The sequence below is a fragment of the Tenebrio molitor genome, chromosome 1 (genome assembly GCF_963966145.1).
Source record: "Tenebrio molitor chromosome 1, icTenMoli1.1, whole genome shotgun sequence".
NCBI classification, from domain to species: domain Eukaryota; kingdom Metazoa; phylum Arthropoda; class Insecta; order Coleoptera; family Tenebrionidae; genus Tenebrio; species Tenebrio molitor.
The window spans coordinates 32061735-32079806 of record NC_091046.1 but is presented as its reverse complement, the minus strand read 5'-3'; the positions used below and the strand labels follow the sequence as shown (position 1 = coordinate 32079806).

At 32.3% G+C, this 18072-nt stretch overlaps 1 protein-coding gene and 1 long non-coding RNA gene across 4 annotated transcripts in view; one reads left to right on the top strand and one right to left on the bottom strand.

The window, feature by feature from the left end:
* LOC138126448 (uncharacterized) overlaps positions 1–4977 on the bottom strand; it is a 49461-nt gene extending 44484 nt beyond the window's left edge. For 2 of the 3 annotated variants that reach the window (XR_011157829.1, XR_011157825.1), the window contains exons 1-2: positions 3818–4977; positions 3463–3770 (exon numbers count right to left, since the gene is read on the bottom strand). This is a non-coding gene — a long non-coding RNA (uncharacterized lncRNA). The remainder of the gene's footprint in view (positions 1–3462; positions 3771–3817) is intronic. The other variant, XR_011157828.1, reaches the window with a different exon arrangement.
* On the top strand, positions 1921–17330 carry LOC138126410 (calpain-A-like). Its single transcript, XM_069042190.1, has 14 exons — positions 1921–2144; positions 3042–3206; positions 7690–7877; positions 7980–8114; positions 8169–8331; positions 8380–8543; positions 8601–8839; positions 8893–9032; positions 9112–9320; positions 9382–9433; positions 9481–9604; positions 9661–9803; positions 16604–16796; positions 17140–17330. Exons 1-14 carry the CDS (start codon positions 1992–1994, stop codon positions 17226–17228), a joined length of 2157 nt encoding a protein of 718 aa, XP_068898291.1. The 5' UTR covers positions 1921–1991; the 3' UTR covers positions 17229–17330.
* The last annotated feature ends 742 nt before the right edge of the window (positions 17331–18072 follow it).

Here is an 18072-nt window from a genome sequence, read left to right as displayed (position 1 = left end):
CGTTAAAATTTTCTGGATGAAAATGAACGTTTTTTTCATATTAGCGCTGATCTCAATTAACCATCGCAGTATTTAGTGACGTAGGCTATTTTGGTGAAAAATATCTCCAATTTTTTTTTTGGAATTAAAGATCGGCAAAATGGTAGATAGAAAAGTTGTTCCTTTTGACGAGTTAAAATTAATGCACCTATTTCTGTTACACCCTGTATATTGCATAATTACAAAAAATAGTCTGGAGGATACTAGAACTGCAAAAAGAGGAAAATCAGAAAAGTGGAATCATTTTTTTGAAAGAGATCTAAACCGAAATTAATCGTGCACTAAACAGCAAAAACGAATTTTTTACTTTAGACACTCTACTGGAAACAGAGAAGAATTTATTAGAATTTACAGGGGGGACAACTACTTTATACAGAATATTAAAATCGATGGGGTTTAAATACAAAATTGTTAATTATAGAAAAATTCTTTGTGAACAGAAACCCGTCAAAATTTTGCTTCGGAATCTAATAATGAAGATCATTCTGAAGATGAAATAATGGAGGAGGTTAAAGTTTAAATGTCTTTTAAAAAAATTAATTCCATTTTGGATAAGAACTTATCCGTTTTATGCTTGTTAAATTAAAGAAAGCGTTCTTGAAACTCATTCAACGACTAAAGGCTCCACCAGATGCGTACTTCTTGATTTTTTGATTTGTCTTTTTTCTTCAATTGCTATTTTTAATAAAAAATGCTTGGTTTTCTATTCACTTCTTTTAATACAGTTCAATCGATTCACAAAAAAGCGAAACATAAGTATGGCAACATTGTGACTTCAAAATTCCTAACCAAACTTTTCTTCAAATATACAAAATGGAATCTGTCAGATTGTCATGGCCAAGCATCGTTTTTTTAAAATTGGAATACATTATACAGGGTGATTTTGAAAGTTGTGCAGATATTTTAATCACGAGTTACTGGCTTCATGTAGAACTCAGAAAAAATGTTTAAAAAATTCTATGTCAAAAAATAAAATGACATTTATTTTTTGATCTACATTTTTTTTTAATTGCTTTTAGTATTCTAGGTTGTCAAACAACCTTTAGGTAAAATTTCGCCACATTTTAAAAATACACCCTGTATATCATATTTTATAAAACGTACACCAATGCGGTTTCCTTGTTTTAAAGCATATTTCCTATAGGTTACTTCGCATTGGCGTACATTTTATAAAACATCATATACAAGGGTGTATTTTTAAAATGTGCCGAAATTTTATCTAGGAGGTTGTAGGACAACGTTAACGATGTTAACTAAGCTTTATACAACCGGGCCTTAGACTAGTAAAAACAGTTATTTCATAAAGTTTCAAAAAAACAAATCCCTAATAATTAGTATTTTACCGTAATTTAGAATTTGTTGTTACCTAGGCAACTTTAAAGCATTACTGCTTTAAAGGCCCGATTTTGCACTCTTTTTAGTGTGTAAAACAGAGATCATTATTCAGGTATAATAAAACAAAATTAAAAGCAAAGAGATATCATTAAATATTCTCTTAAAACCTTGACTCAATGAGCAATTACTGCTAAGCTTTTTTTATCTTCAGTATTCCGAAAGTCTGCTTTCTTTTGTTTAGCGACGAACACAATTATAATAAAATCTTTTAGAACATAATTATTATTGCAATCAATTTTTCTAAAATATTTAAATATGAACTATTTAAAGGATAAATAAGACAATCCGTCATTGCAATTCAAGTTCTCAGTAATTTTTTAAGATATGAGTAAGTATATCCAATTTGCATTTTGACAAGTAGTTTTATAATCAATGTAACTTAAGAATTTGTAATTTGTTCATAATTTTACATATACATTGCTAATATACTGTCATAACTCATAACTTGACATTTTTATCGATTTATCTTATCAACGAGTACTGGTTTTATATGTAAACTTAGAAATCAAAATTTCACATGTCGCGTAGATGTTGGTTGTCATTCGTAGTTTTTAAAAATGAATAAAAATCAATCACAGAGACCAAATAATAAGGAAACATTTTACCATGAGGTTCCAAAAAGTAATAACGAGAATCAAACAGGACCACAACAAACTGATGATGTGGTTGATTCACCCCTGAATTATCGAGGTTTCGAAAAGATATACATGGTAAGTACCTATGTTTTGCTTTAATTTGGTTATAATTCAATACAATAAAATGAAGAAATGTCCCTTTTTGCTATTCTTAATAATTTTTTTCTTAATTAAAATTATCGTGGAAACAGACGTAATCTAATCTAACATATTGAATAATGAAAATTCCGTTTTAGATTGTTTCAACAAATATTACTAAAAATTTTCACAAAAATTTGATCATTGTAGGTACATGAAAAACCTTTTAAATTCTTTGGATATTAAATATTTGTTTATAGATATAATTTCTCGTCTATTTTGAAATTATCAGTTTATTGTAGAAAATCTAGTGTAAACATTTCAAATTATGATTTAAATACGTATTAAAGTAATAGTTATTTATGCAACGAGTTTCTGTGTAAATTGGACTTTTCTAATTGCCCGAGGGACAAGATTAAAACACGAACGTAGCGAGGGTTTTAAGGCCTCGAGGGGAATTAGAAAAGCCCAATTTACCCAGAAACGAGTTGCATACAAAATTTTATTGTTTGAAACGACATGCCTGAAGCTTCCAAATCTTTTAAAAATGGTTTCGCATTTGCTTTTGACAGTTTTGACAAATTTTTCAAGACCTGTCAGAAATGTGACGTTGAATATGTTGCAACGGTTCGTTATCTGCTCATTTTGCTTTAGGGCAGTTAGAGGCAGTTTAGAAAGGAGAAAAATGAGAATTTATGACAGTTGAAAACAATAAATATTCTTTGTTCGATACCTCCCTAGAAAGTGGGTCTGTATCTATCGTTACGAGTGGGTGAAGGTTTGACTTTCGCTCATTCTCTTTCGCTCACGCACTTTCACTCACGCATAATTGAAATTCGATTTTATGAAAAAGAATTTGTTTTACTCATGTACATGTGTAACATTATGTTTTAGCTTGGAGAAAAGGGTTCAGGTTCTCAATCAAGAAAAACTTTACAGAATTATGCGAAGTTACAAGAATATTATCTGCGAAATAAAACTCTTTTTATTGATAACGCGTTCCCTCCAGACACCTCTTTGAAATTACCTGATGGTAAAGTTGTTTGGAAAAGGCCTTTTGTAAGTATTGTTTTATTGCAACGTTTCATAAAGAAATGATGATGCAGTCTGATTGTCGTATGCTCAAAATGTAAAGAATAGTATGTTATATCATTAAGAGTAGAAGTGTCTCTTTTTGTACCAAGCCCAGAGATTGAAGACCGAAACGCAGTTGAGGTCGACAGCTGGGCGAAGCACAAAAAAAGCTTCTACTCTGAATGATATACAGTATTTTATCTTCAAGCGGATCACAAAAAAAAATCGAACATGTACTCACTTATTTCTTTTTCTTTTCCTGCAGTTACAATCTTCAAATTTTAAGGCACTAGTAATTTCTACTTCGCTTGTTATTGGTACTTGAAGTTTCGATAATATTAGTAAAGCTTACAATCCTATTCATTTTATCCGATGCACTTTCGGCAAATTTCCACGTAAAACTTTCCCAAAATGGTGAATGATCGCGATTTGAAATTTTTAGTATCCTGAACTTTTACTACGAAAGCAGAGCCCAAATCTTCGATATCTCTCATTGTCAAATTGGTGATTTCATTCCATCGAAAGGGGTCACACTGAGTGACAAGTAACCTACAATAATAATTTATAATTTCCTCTAGCGAACTCAGAAATTTTACCTATGTAGCCAGAAACTTTGCATCAGGAGCGATTATGTAGAAATCATACCCTTTTCGCCCGGGACTGTGGTCGGATTAGATCTACTCGTATAACGGGTGTTTTTTTTTTAAATTTGGCGTCGAAGTAGGCGTTGAACTGTCGATTGTGAACGCACTATGCAGGTTACGGATCACGGATCAGCTGTTTAAATCTTACGCTTTTACACGAGTGGTGCGATCTCAATCAACTTTCCAACGCCTACTTCGACGCCAAATTAAAAAAAACACCTTTATACTGTCGCGAGCAAAAAATTCTGGTCGTCAATGTCATTTCAAAATTTAGTTAGTTTGTCACAAATTAAAAAATTTCCCTGCCTGATTATGTCCAAGTCAACAAAGTGTCAAAAAATTAATTAATCAATCTCAATTAATATCATACAACATAATTAACAGGTTATAATATTTAAGATCGTTTTACAATAGAGCATTTTCCATTGTGTCAAAGCATGATTTTGACGACCAGTTTTTTTTGCTCGCGACGGTACATTGAGTTTGCCGCGATCTGCATCAATTTTTGAGTCCTATCTCGCCGTGCATTTCGTTTTCTAACAGCACACACTTACTTCAGATGTTCACTAAATACAACAAACAGTGAGCCGTATGATTTCCCATTCGTTAAGGCTTTCATTAGCTAAATAATTGATTAGACAAAGTGAGAGTATATGCCAAGCACTATGTTAGACAGAGACAAAACAATTTAACGACGTTCTTTAACTTTAATGAAAGGGAAATCATACGGCCCGTTATCAAAACGTAAATAGCAAACGATTACAACTTACAACTGTTTACCTATTAACATTGAAGGGCAATCTTGCGCGTGTAATTGATAATTGTAATTAATAAATCAATCGTGACAAATACTTCAAATGAACTTACATTTGACTCGGTCGAGCCGCCTGTGGGACACTCCTACTCCTAGGACTTGAAGTACTTCTACTCCGCTCAGAAACTTTAACCGTTTCTATGGAGATACACAAAGGCGCGATTTCCGACCGCTTGAAGATAAATAAGTTTCATTATTAGACAAACTGAAACTGACGTTTTACAATTATTATTTTGCATACTTGATACCACTGCATTAAAATTTGTGATTAGACTGCATAAATTAGTTGCTATGATATTTGCCGTGAGTTTTGAAATTGTTATTCAAATAACATTAATCCTGTTATCTAATAAAAAAACACTTTAATAATTACAGTATTATAACGGGCCTTCAAATAAATTTATATTTAGAGCAACCTATGGAAATTCAATTGTCTGCAACATTTTTCCAGCGTAGAAAATGACGCAAGAAACGTTTGACATTTGACGAACTAAAATTAGGTTAGAAAATATTTTTTATTTTTGTAGTGCATTCTCCCTATTTTCTCTCCACGGAATATGACAATATGAAATTGGGAAAAAGCTTACTATGCAACCTGTGTAATTCAGGAGAATAATTGGTTATACCTACAAAAATTGTCTTTACACTGTTAACAGAATTATGTCGCCTACGCCTACTCTAAATATATAGGTATTTATTTGAAGGCCCGATACAATAGGAGCAGAAAAAAATATTTATTCAATTGAAAAAAAAAAACGGAATTTATGACAGAAAGTTGTTTTATCAATCGGCGAAAAATCAGGACTGGGTGATTGGCTTGTCACTAATTAAATACATAGGTACCTAGTCGTAAATTAAAATGTAACATTATGTTGGACATGCGTTCGTAAAATTTTTCAAAATACTTTTCGCCCAATGTTTATAGTGTCTATAATCGTCATCGGCTTTCTGGAAAATTTTATTAAAATATCACCTATTAAAAATTATTGTGAAAAATAATTTTGGAACATGGAGCTAATGTAGGTATATACAGTGTCCCTAAAAAAAAAGACGAGCCCATTTATCGGTGGATTTTAATTATTTATACACCAAATTAAATGGTTGTGAATAGGCTTCAAGGCAAACTGTCAAAATCTTTTTTTTTTCAAATACTCGTAGGAATACATATATTTTTTAGTAATTCTGATAGAGATTTTTATGCTGAAAACAACAATCTATCACAAATATACACTTGCATACCAAAAAAAAAAAAATGTAAAAGAAAACGTTATTATCGTCTACGCTCAAACGGCGCTCCATTTTGCACTAAACATTGGAAGCATTTCTACGCAATTCCATATGTTATTATTTGTCATTTGTTTTTCCAGCTAACTGAATTTGATTATGTTATAATAACACTGTAACGCAATGCATTTTGATAGCTTCTCGCTTGGTGCTCGTCATTTGTTTCAAAATTTGGTGTTATTTTTTTATGTTTGGTTATAGGTACTTGTGATACATTGTTGTTTTCAGAATAAAAATCTCTATCAGAATTACTAAAAAAAAGTATGTGTTCCTAGTAGCAAAAAAAAAAAAATTTTGACAGTTTAACCTTGAAGCGCTTAGGGCTATAGTGCTTGTAACTTCCTAAGGAATTCTGACTTAAGCCCTAAATAAACCGAACAAAGACCCTAGTTAAAGAAATTTATTGTTATATTGTGTCTGTCAATCACTAGACGGTCTCCGACAAATATTTTGAGTACTACCCCAGGTAATTTTTTTCTCCGAGACCGCCTAGTGATTGACAGGTACAGTATCACAATAAATTTCTTTAAGTAGGGTCTTTGTTCGGTTTATTTATGACTTAAGCCAAAATTCCTTACGAATTTAAAAATACTATATACGTGAATTTATTAGGTCCTTATGTAGCCTATTCACAACCATTTTATTTGGTGTAAAGTGGAACCAGAAATATAGTGTTTTTATGGACTCTGGTCGATAATTTCTTTTACAACTTTGGGGTCACTTTTATTACCAACTTGAAGAGAGTTATAAATGTTCTATGACAGATGTTTTTGAGCCGTCTGAAAATGGACCATCGGAGACAAAGGTAGGTAGAGCCCAGTCGCGCGACGAGTGCTAGAAGTTTATTGCCCTGCCATAACTGACCCCCTCAAGTTAATGTACTCCATCCCTCATAAAAACACTATATTTCTGGTTCTACTTTACAAATAATTAAAAGTGACCGATAAATAAGGGAGTTATGGTTTCTTTTTTTTTTTTAGGGACACCTGTATGATTCTACATACCGATATTTTATTATATCGCTACACTTATGATCTTGAAGTATACAAACACTTGTGCTCTTACTATTCTTAATGCTTACTTAGATTTTGGTAAAAGCTTATTATAGTGTAATTTTTTGAAGGATTTTTTATTTGTTAAATAACGAATCTAATGAATTTTTATCAAAAAACAGTTTACACAGTTTAAATTTCCTGGTAACTTATCCCGATGGTAAATCTGATAAGCTGATAATACGATAACAAAATGTTCAAACAAAAACTACACTATCTTGTAACTAAATACAATATGTATTTAAAAAATTAAAAAAAAAAATCCGTGCGGATATACAGACTGATTCACATAATTTTCCGACCCTGACGAAATTTAAACGCAGCCAGTAATACGTTGACATCCTTCACAAAAGTCACAATTATAAAAATTTTAAAATGGCAGTAATCGACAATATTTTTTTATCTAAGAAACTGACTCATGTATCTAAATCATATCGACCCTTTTGTCATTGAAGCACATTTTAATTAACAAAAAATATTGTCAAGTGATTGTCAATAATGAGAGGAGTATCCAGATTTCATAGTAAATGAAGGCATCACGTTAACCTATTACTGGCTGCATTTAAAATTCGTTAGGGTGGGAAAGTTATGTAAACCAGTCTGTATAGTATACATGATACTGTACAGACATAAGACACTGCATAAATAATAATTAAACAAATGAACCATTTTAGGAAATATCAGAACATCCTGAATTTATTACAAATGGGGCAACTCGAAATGATATAGATCAAGGAAAATTAGGAGACTGTTGGTTCTTAGCTGCTGTTGCTAACCTAACCCTTAATCAAAAATTGTTTTCAATTGTCGTTCCCACTGATCAAAGTTTTTCTCAAAATTATGCTGGAATTTTTCACTTCAGGTAAACAACAAATGACTTTTATATTTAATTAATAAATTTATGTCATCGCGTCAGAAAGTATGAATAAACAGGACAAAATTAACAAATTAACTTTCAATGTAGGTTCTGGCACTATGGACGGTGGATAGATATTGTAATAGACGACAGATTACCTACAATCAATAACAAATTGGTGTATTTACGATCAACAGATCCCAATGAATTTTGGCCATCTCTTTTAGAAAAGGCGTACGCGAAGTAAGTTTTTAACTATTCAAATTTAAACTGAATTTTATAACGAATTTGCTACAGGCTTTATGGTTCTTATCAAAATTTAGAAGGAGGACAAATATGTGAAGCTTTGGAAGATTTATGTGGTGGTCTGTCAGAATTTTACAGTGCCACACAACCTGAAGTTTTTGAAATTATGGAGACATCGTTTAAAAAATCGTCTTTTATGGGTTGTTCCATAGTGGTCAGTAAAATTGTTTTTCAAGTGATTTTTCCTAATTAAAAATATTAGTCTTCAGAGAAAGAAGGGACGCGTGATGACGGTTTAATCACAACGCACGCATATAGTATTACAGGTGTTGAAACTATAAAGACAGGTGATTCTGAAATAAGATTAATTAGAGTTAGAAATCCATGGGGAAATAGTGCTGAATGGAATGGATCTTGGAGTGATAAGTTAACTGAATAATTTTTAGTAAATTTACACTTTACGTGAAAATTAATAAATTCTAGTTCAGAGTCTTGGAATTTGGTTCCAAAAGAAGTAAGTGACAAACTTCGTGTAAAAAGATATGATGGTGAATTTTGGATGGAAGTTGAAGACTTTAAAAAATGTTTTACGTTTCTGGACATTTGCCATCTCAATCCTAGTACATTTTGCTATGAAAACGAAGACAGTAATTGGTACGTTAGTATGTTCGAAAGTAGTTGGATTCCTAATGTTACATCAGGAGGTGGCTATAAATATCAAGGTACGAGTATTTAAACAAAAAATTAATTCTCTACTTTACACCATACATTTTAGAGACATTTGCCAATAATCCGCAATACCTCGTAACAGTTAAGGGAAATAACACGCCATGTACTCTCGTTATTGGCTTAATGCAAAAAAACAGACGTCTTATCGGCGGAAATGATCTTCCGCTTGAAATTAATATATTCAAGGTAGGTATCTACAGAGCTTTCTGATGCTTGAGCGTATTTGCACTTTATTCGTATTATTAACTGTGTGAAAAATTATTAGGTTGAAACTGACCCAGGACATCTCCTCGACAAAGATTTCTTTAAATCAAGAGAGCCTGTGTTACACAACAGTGAAGTTGGCGTTCGTCAATTGACAATTAGGGCTTTGTTACCACCTGGGAGATATTGCATAATACCAAGTACTGGTTTTCCTAATAAATATGCAAGTTATTTATTAAGAATATATTCTTCAACGAAAACTAATGTCGTGTAAGAATTTTTCTTTCTGATCAGTTTAAATAACTAATGTACTTACATGGAACTATTTTAGAGAAAATGATGAAGCTATCGGATATTCCAAAGATGCCATGTTTACTCAACCGGTAAGTAAGAATTTTTTTCGAATTCTTTGTAATAATGCCTTTAACAGAACACAACAGAAGAAGTAAATGACAGTGGTTTGTTAAGGATCTTTAGAAGTGTGGCTGGCAACCAAACCGAAATTGGATGGTATTCCATACGAAAGGCACTCAATTCGAAATACGGAAAGCGCAGTATAACAATTACTAAAATTCGGTTTAAAACCATAAATAATATTTTATAATTCTAGGATTATTTTGTTTTATAAAGCCAAAAATATTATTCTCCAAATCTACATGTCAAAATATTGTCAGTTTGTGGGACGCCAATTATTCCGGAAAACTAGATTTCGAAGAATTTGGACATCTAATGCAAGATGTTGAGGCGTTGAAGGTAACTACATTTTCAATTAATTTTTCAATTTCAATCAACTTTTATACCCCGTGAGCAATTATTACTGTTTGCGTTGGCAATAAAGCTATGTTGATTTTTTTGCGTCCCTGTTGGCTACATTTGTCACATAACCGGAAGTGACGTGAATTTGATAGATCGCCGAAATTTAGGTTGTGTGACTTTGTTGACGAAGTAGGAGAAGAAGAAGTTCCAACTATACGTCAACAACGTATTTTGTATATTGTATATTGGCCCACAATTTTTTCAATTGCTGGGCCGTGCGTACTGTGGTACTCTCTAGTTGGCTATTGTATTGGTGGTAATCCTTTTCCAAGCACTATTTTTTTGTTTCCCCGAAACTGCATCTGTTTTTTTATTTTCTATTGCCTTTCTCATATCGCGGATGAGAGAAGCCACGAGAACTTTCTCCATTAAACCGTACGCGGTTTCCATTTTGCAAGAGAATTCAAAACAAGCTGTTACAAGGTGTATGGTATAACCATGGCAACACAACTCAAACAAAACTGAAGTGAAGTAGGCCTCAAGTCTAAGTTTTACGAGTTTAGCCGAAGTATTCACTTTAATACAGATCTAGACTTGAACAAAACTCAGGACTCGAGTACAACTTATCCAAGTTGGACTTAAGTTGCCGACTATAAATACCGGCCTAAATGATTCCAATTATTATCAATAAAAGATTACAAAAAATAAAACGTTTAAATTTGCAATTAATGTCCGCTTTCAAAAATGACAATGAAACAAACCGAAATACAGTCGAATGCAAAAAAAAGTAGGCAAAAACAGTTTCCTATAATTGTTTTCCATCAAAATGTTATTGTATAAATGATAAATGTGGCTTTTCTAATACCGACTTCTTCTCACTTTTTTGCTTTCGGCTAGGCAACCAAGAATACAGTCGTAGTCAGCTGCCAACCAAAATCGCAAAACTGGAAGACTGGACCAAGCAGCCGAAAACTTCTTCTCTACTTTTTTTTTGCATTCGACTGTAGGTAGGTACAATCGTACAATTCACAGTTTTGCCAACTTCAAGTAATTTTTTTTATTGCCAACTCAAACAGTATAGTCCTACAGAAACTACGGGGTGATCAATAAGGACTGTTTAAGTTGGTAACACTGAATCGTATTTTAAATCGTATAACAGGAGTAACTTCCGGTTGTTGGTGGCTTGTCGGTGTTAATGCTATACCTATTTCAGATATTTGTCAAATAAACCAACAAAACATATCCAGTTACAGTGTTATAAATAAAAATTTTCTTAATTGTATTGCCAACTTAAACAGTCCTTCTTGATCACCCGGTAGTAGAATTCGACTTTGGTTGTAAATTTAACAACAACAACCGAAGAATAAGATTTTATCATCAAGTAATAACCTTTGTCATAAATACCACTACCACTACCTGTAACATCCCTGCCTGAAGCTAGCAAGCGAACATTGCGAACCCCAAACCGACGACTCTCATTAGCATTAATCAGTAGGATTATTGCTGAAGCATAAAATTCAATTTTTCCAGTGACAAACATAAACTTACAACCAAAGTCGGATTCCACTAGAGTAGGGCTATAATTGTTGCTCACGCGGTATGTCACCTGGTGATGTAGCTTATAATCTACAGTGTGGAAACTACTTAGGGAATAAATTCAGTAATGTCGAAACTAATGACATTTGTAGAAAACGCTGAAACCGGTCAATTTTTATTTCTCATAGTGCTTATTTTAAGTTGCTTCACTTGTTCATGACGTCATCCATTTTTGAGTTATGACGTCATAACCAATTTTTTTAAATGGGAACCCCCGCTTTTTTCTTCTGTTTCTTATAGACCTTCCTACTACCTAAACGATGAATGAGAAAAATTGGTACCTTACATAACAATTTTTTTGAGAAAATGGCAAATTTTACTTCAAAATTTTGATGTAAAAATTTTAACTGACCTCAAACAAAAACAAACAAACATCTAAGCTTAACAATAAAATGTAACGCAAATGTTGAAATTGCCTCCCGCCAACTATTGGGCACTCACCGACACTTTGTACACTGCGCTCAATAATGTTAGGGCTGATTTGTTCCATTTCAGCTTACATTCTCTGCCGTAAATCTTCTAAATTGTTTGGTCTATTCAAATAAATCTTCTATTTTAAATAAACCCATATAATAGTACCTATATTAAAAGACAAGTTTCGTAAGACCAGTCTTGAAGCACGAATTCAAGATTTAAAAACGAGTGGCGTAGCCACGAGTTATTTTAAAGAATGAGTGCTTCAAGGTCTTATGAAAGGAGTTTTTTATACTATTTTTTGTAATTTGCCTTTTTTAAGTCGTTTTTAAACAAAAATGTTTACTTTCCTCGATTTAGGGATTTTTGTGGCGGTTGGTAATGTCTTAATTTTAAAAGTGAAAATTTGATCAAGTCTTCAAAGTCGCCTTTTGTTTTATCCAAATTCTTTCATGTACGCCCGCTGAAATACGTGAAATTGTCAAAAATACGGTCGCGAATTTGTTGCCTGATAAATCCTGATAAATAATTCTTTGCACATTTTGTAATTTAAACTGACAGGCATGATGGATCAAGCTATGCCAACCTAAAAATTTTCGTAAAATGTTCCGTGAAATAATGGCTATAAGGACATCCCAGATGATGACGTCGCGTTCGTTAATATGTCTATTAGAGAATCTAAATGGAGGCAAATTACAAAAAAGAATTTTTAAATTAAAAAGTAAATTAAATTTTTGAAGTAAAATTTGTCATTTTCTCAAAAAAATTGATATACAGGTGTCCCCAAAAAAAAAGACGAGTCCATAGCTCCCTTATTTATCGGACGATTTTAATTATCTATACACCAAATTAAATGGTTGTTAATAGGCTACAAAGCGGCTTAATAAATTCACGTATAGCTCCAAGGGCTTTAAGACTAGACTGTCAAAATATTTTTTTTCAAATGGGATTACATACTTTTCTTTAGTAATTCTGATAGAGATTTTAATTCTGAAAACAACAATGTATCACAAGCGTAACTTGACATAAAAAAAAATAACAATAACTTTTGAAACAAATGACGAACACCAAGCGAAAAGCTATCAAAATGCATTGCGTTACAATGTAATAACCAAATTAAGGTAGCTGGAAAAACAAATGACAAATAATAACATTTTGGATTGCGCAGATATGCCGCCAATGTTTAGCGCAAAATGGAACATAGACGATAGTAGCGTTTTTTGCATTTTTTTTGTGAATTTTTGATATTTAAGTGTATACTTGTGACACACTGTTGTTTTCAGAATAAAAATCTCTATCAGAATTACTACAAAAAAATATGTAATCCTATTTGAAAAAAAATATTTTGACATTTTACCCTTGAAGTCCATGGGGCTATACCTGAACTTATTAGGCCACTTTGTAGCCTATTAACAACCATTTAATTTGTTGTACAGATAATTAAAATCTTCCGATAAATAACGGAGTTATGGACTCGTCTTCTTTTTTGGGGACACTGTGTATAAAGTACCAATTTTTTTCATTCATCGTTTATGAAGGTCTATCAGAAAGAGAAAAAACAAGTAGGGGTTGTCATTTAAAAAAAATGAGTGTGACGTCATAGCTCAAAAATGGATAACGTCATGAACAAGTGAAGTTACTTAAAGTAAGCATTATGAGAAATAAAAATTGACCTGTTTCAACGTTTTCGACAAATGTCATTAGTTTTGAAATTACTGAATTTATTCCATAAGTAGTTTCCACACTGTAGATAACCCTCATAACGCTCTAGAAAAATTAGTTGCATACATAAGAAAGGGATATTTGTTATTTAGCTTGTAAATATAGTGCTTGTATTTTCCTAAGGAATTCTGACTTAAGCCCTAAATAAACCGAACAAAAACCCTACTTAAAGAAATGTATTGTCATATTGTGCCTGTCAATCACTAGAGGATCTCCGACAAATATTTTGAGTACTACCTTAGGTAATTTTTTTCTCCGAGACCGGCTAGTGATTGACAGGTACAATATCACAATAAATTTCTTTAAGTAGGGTCTTTGTTCGGTTTATTTATGACTTAAGCCAAAATTCCTTAGGAAGATAAAAATACTATACATAATATTTTAATTCAACAATAGCACTAGCTTATACTTAAATAAATTAATGTTCAACAAATATGCATAAAATATTGAAATATGGAAAACCCATGCAACAGATTTTTCTCCTAATACAGGATTATTCACGTTAAGATGACGAGCCTGACCAGCTAAAAATGAAACCCAAAATACAATTTATAAAGTTATCTCGATCCGTATTATACAGGGTTATTATAAATGACTGTAGTCCAAATAGGCGTAAAAACTGAATGTAAAATTTATGGTTACCGCTCCATATAAAAAACATCAAAATGATGTGAAGTGAGTACACACTGTTCACACACAGGAGTTAAATTGGATGCAAAACAACTCAATATTTTTAGAATTGGTTGCAAAACAACTCAATCTTTTTGGGTTCAATCGTTAATTAAAAAAAATAAATAAAAAAATAAAATTCTCATCACCGCACTTTTCACCTAAAAATGACAGTGACAGCGACAAAAATTGACATGAAAGTGCCAAAAATTTCATAACATGGGCATGGCCTGCTTCTACTACAATCATTTATAATAATCCTGTATTATCATAATAATGCACATAAACATAAAACAGATAGCTTTTAACGTCAACCTAATGAATGTCAGATTGTGACAGAAAAATACCTCTCTCAACAAAGTATGATTTAATAACAATAATAAGCATAACAGACCAGACATTATTATTTTTAAAAAACAACAAAAGCAAGCATATCTTTTAGATATAGCTGTTCTAAATTCACACAATAATAAGACAGACATATAACACAAAAATTAATAAATATTTAGAGCTCTCCATTGCTATGAGAAATCTTTGGTGTTTAGAAAAAATTTTGATTTTACCACTTATAATTTCAGCAACGGGAATAGTACCGCCATCTCTTTTTAAACATTTAAAAATTCTGGATTTAGGGAACACATTGGTAGTTGAAATTCAAAAAGGTATATTATTATACTCATGTCATATCGTGAGGAAGTTACTTGCCATTGACACAGAACATAATATAAAAACTTGATAGTAATATCCGTAATAGTGTATGTACTCCTGCAAAATTGCCGTGCCGCCGGGTGGTGGAGGGAAATAAGCAATTCAAATCACAAAAATAATGGGTAAGTAGGATCATGTCGGTTCTGTCATCGTTTGAAAACATTTTCAAATACCTACTAAATATCAACAAAAAATTCAATGACAGATATACAGTGTGGCCCTTATTATTAACAATTGTAATTAAATATGAATTGATAATTTTAATTTGGCCTAAATTTAAGTTGCAGCGATCATTCGGTGAATACTCATATCGAATTGCCCTCGTGATTGAGAAATTCCAGATATACATATAATTTTGTTAGAGAGCCACTCATGTCTGCTGTTAAATTTTTACAACAGCAGATACTCGTGATCACCAACACAAAATTATCGGGAATTTCTCAATCACTAGGGCAATTATATCTATAGTCCTACAGAAACTCTAGTAGAATGCGACTACTTATGGTTGTAAATTTAACAACAACAACCGAAGAATAAGATTTTATCATCAAGTAATAACCTTTGTAATAAATACCACTACCACTACCTGTAACATCCCTGCCTGAAACTAGCATTGCGAACCCCAAACCGACGACCCTCATTAGCATTTATCGGTAGGATTATTGCTGCAGCATAAAATTCTATTTTTCCAGTGTCAAACATAAATTTACAATCAAAGTCGAATTCCACTAGAGTTTCTGTAGGACTATACCTGAATATTTGTCCGAGGCCTTCTAGTGATTGACAGGCACAATATACAGGGTTATTCACGAGAGGGGTATTTCTGAATATTTTTTTGCCGCAACCCATTATACACATTGCAACAATATCTTGATTTCAAATTTTGAAAATAATTATAAATGAATCCACGACGGCTCTTAGTCCTGTCTCTTTGATGTTAAAACAAAAAATATTTGTCAATTAGAAAAATTTGTGGAGAGCGTGGAAGGAATTCTGTCGCTGCTGCGGATGTTTAGAAGCTGATGGTAGACACTTCGAATAGGTACCTTTTACATTAACACATTTCTCACAAATCTATCAAACTTACTTTGATTTATAATTTAAAAGAAATAACCCATTTGATTTAGTAGTTACTGCCATTGGTATTGCTGGTTGCGGCAAAATAAAAATTCAGAAGTACTCCTCTCGTGAATAACCCTGTATAGTATAGTATTTTTATCTTCCTAAGGAATTTTGGCTTAAGTCATAAATAAACCGAACAAAGACCCTACTTAAAGAAATTTATTGTGATTTATTGTGTACCTGTCAATCACTAGCCGGTCTCGGAGAAAAAAATTACCTGAGGTAGTACTCAAAATATTTGTCGGAGACCCTCTAGTGATTGACAGGCACAATATGACAATAAATTTCTTTAAGTAGGGTTTTTGTTCGGTTTATTTAGGGCTTAAGTCAGAATTCCTTAGGAAAATACAAGCACTATAACAATAAATTTCTTTAAGTAGGGTCTTCGTTAGGTTTATTTATGGCTTAAGTCGAAATTCCTTATTAAGATCAAGATACTATACCAAAATATAAATGCTTCTTAAAATGTATTTTGGGTTGCATCTTTCCCTGGTCAGGCTCGTCATATTACGTGAATAACCCTGTATCATCAGAACATACTTACACATATTTTTCCGTTATTGTAGGCGACATTTGTAAAATTTGACAAGGATAACTCTGGAAAATTGGATGGTTTTGAACTAAGAAACCTATTAACCGCTTGTGGTTACAAAGTCGATAGGAAGATTTTGGGCATTATTATGATCCGCTATGGTAGTCATGGATCAATAACTTTTGAGAATTTCGTTTTGTGTATTTTTAAGTTAAAAACTATGATAGGTAAGTTACAATAAATTATAATGTAATTGTTAGGTACTAACTTTTTTGTTCGACACTCTCAGAATTTGAGAATTTTCTCATGTGTGAACGGATTTTGATAAATGTCACAACTTGCAAAACGAAATATCAAGCTAATTTTAAAGATTTTAAGCGATTTGGAGCCTTTAAGGGGTTCGTCAAACAAAAAAACATTGTATTAAACTCGTTCGTGTGTAAATTGGGACTGGCTCACTCATGCCAAAAAAGCCCAATTTACACACGAACTTGTTAAATAAATTACTGTTAGGTTCACACAGCTGTGCAGGTACATGCTTTTAAATAAAATCTCTCCTTTATTTTGCAGATGAATTTCAGAGAAGACAAACAATTGATACTAATGATCAAATCAACGTGAACCAAAGAGATTGGTTGGAAACCACACTTTATTCATAGTGTTATTTTAATGTTAGTTTTGATGTAGAAGTTACATTTATATGGTACTCTATTCTGTGCAATTTAATTAATAAAAATAATATACAACATAATATAACAAGTGATTAATATTTATTTTACAAGTTGTTATAGTTTTAGCTATTAATTTACTCAAAAACTTTTTCTGTTGTTTCACTGTGTCTTCACGATAAATGCAGAGAGCCTTTTAAAATTCATGAATAGCACAAATGGAATCACGTACGTTTAGTTTGTCATGTAAAGTATTGCCTGCAGATTGCAATCAAAGAGTTGCGAAATGAGTCACCCGATGTCAGGTTAGGGGCCCCAAATGCCCGAAGACATCTGTCTTCCATGATTCATACGACCGTACGTCGTACGTAAAATTTTGATGAGGTAATCATAAACAAACAGGATCAGGTAAGTAATTAATGATCACTTTTTCACAAGAAGTAAACCATCCCCGTGTTGGCGTTCAGTCCATTTATGGGGCTACACTACCCCCAGCTCACACACGCGGCGGTCGCGTGCAGGCCTGACATTCGCATCAATCTACATTAGGGTTAAAAGCTTTTCTAATGAATTGCATAGAGCGTTTCTTCGGATAGACAGACAGGATTTCAGTTACCAAAAATTAGATTAATACCAACGCTCTAACACCAATTTTTTATATGATGAATATGAATATTAAATGTTTACTGTAAACATAAAATTACAAAAAATATTTTAATAATTCAATGTCAAGTCAATTGCCTAAGAAAACAGATAATGAAAATGAATAATGAATTACAATATCATTTTCATTAATCTACCACATACTCGTTAAGAATATACCGAGTGACCAACG

What these genes read in the sequence shown, in the direction of transcription:
- LOC138126410 (XM_069042190.1), top strand. Translation starts at nt 1,992, where the DNA reads ATGAATAAAAATCAATCACAGAGACCAAATAATAAGGAAACATTTTAC. An exon ending in TTGTTTGGAAAAGGCCTTTT is followed by an intron (nt 3,207 to 7,689) that starts GTAAGTATTGTT and finishes GAACCATTTTAG; the next exon opens with GAAATATCAGAACATCCTGA. An exon ending in ATGCCATGTTTACTCAACCG is followed by an intron (nt 9,434 to 9,480) that starts GTAAGTAAGAAT and finishes TGCCTTTAACAG; the next exon opens with AACACAACAGAAGAAGTAAA.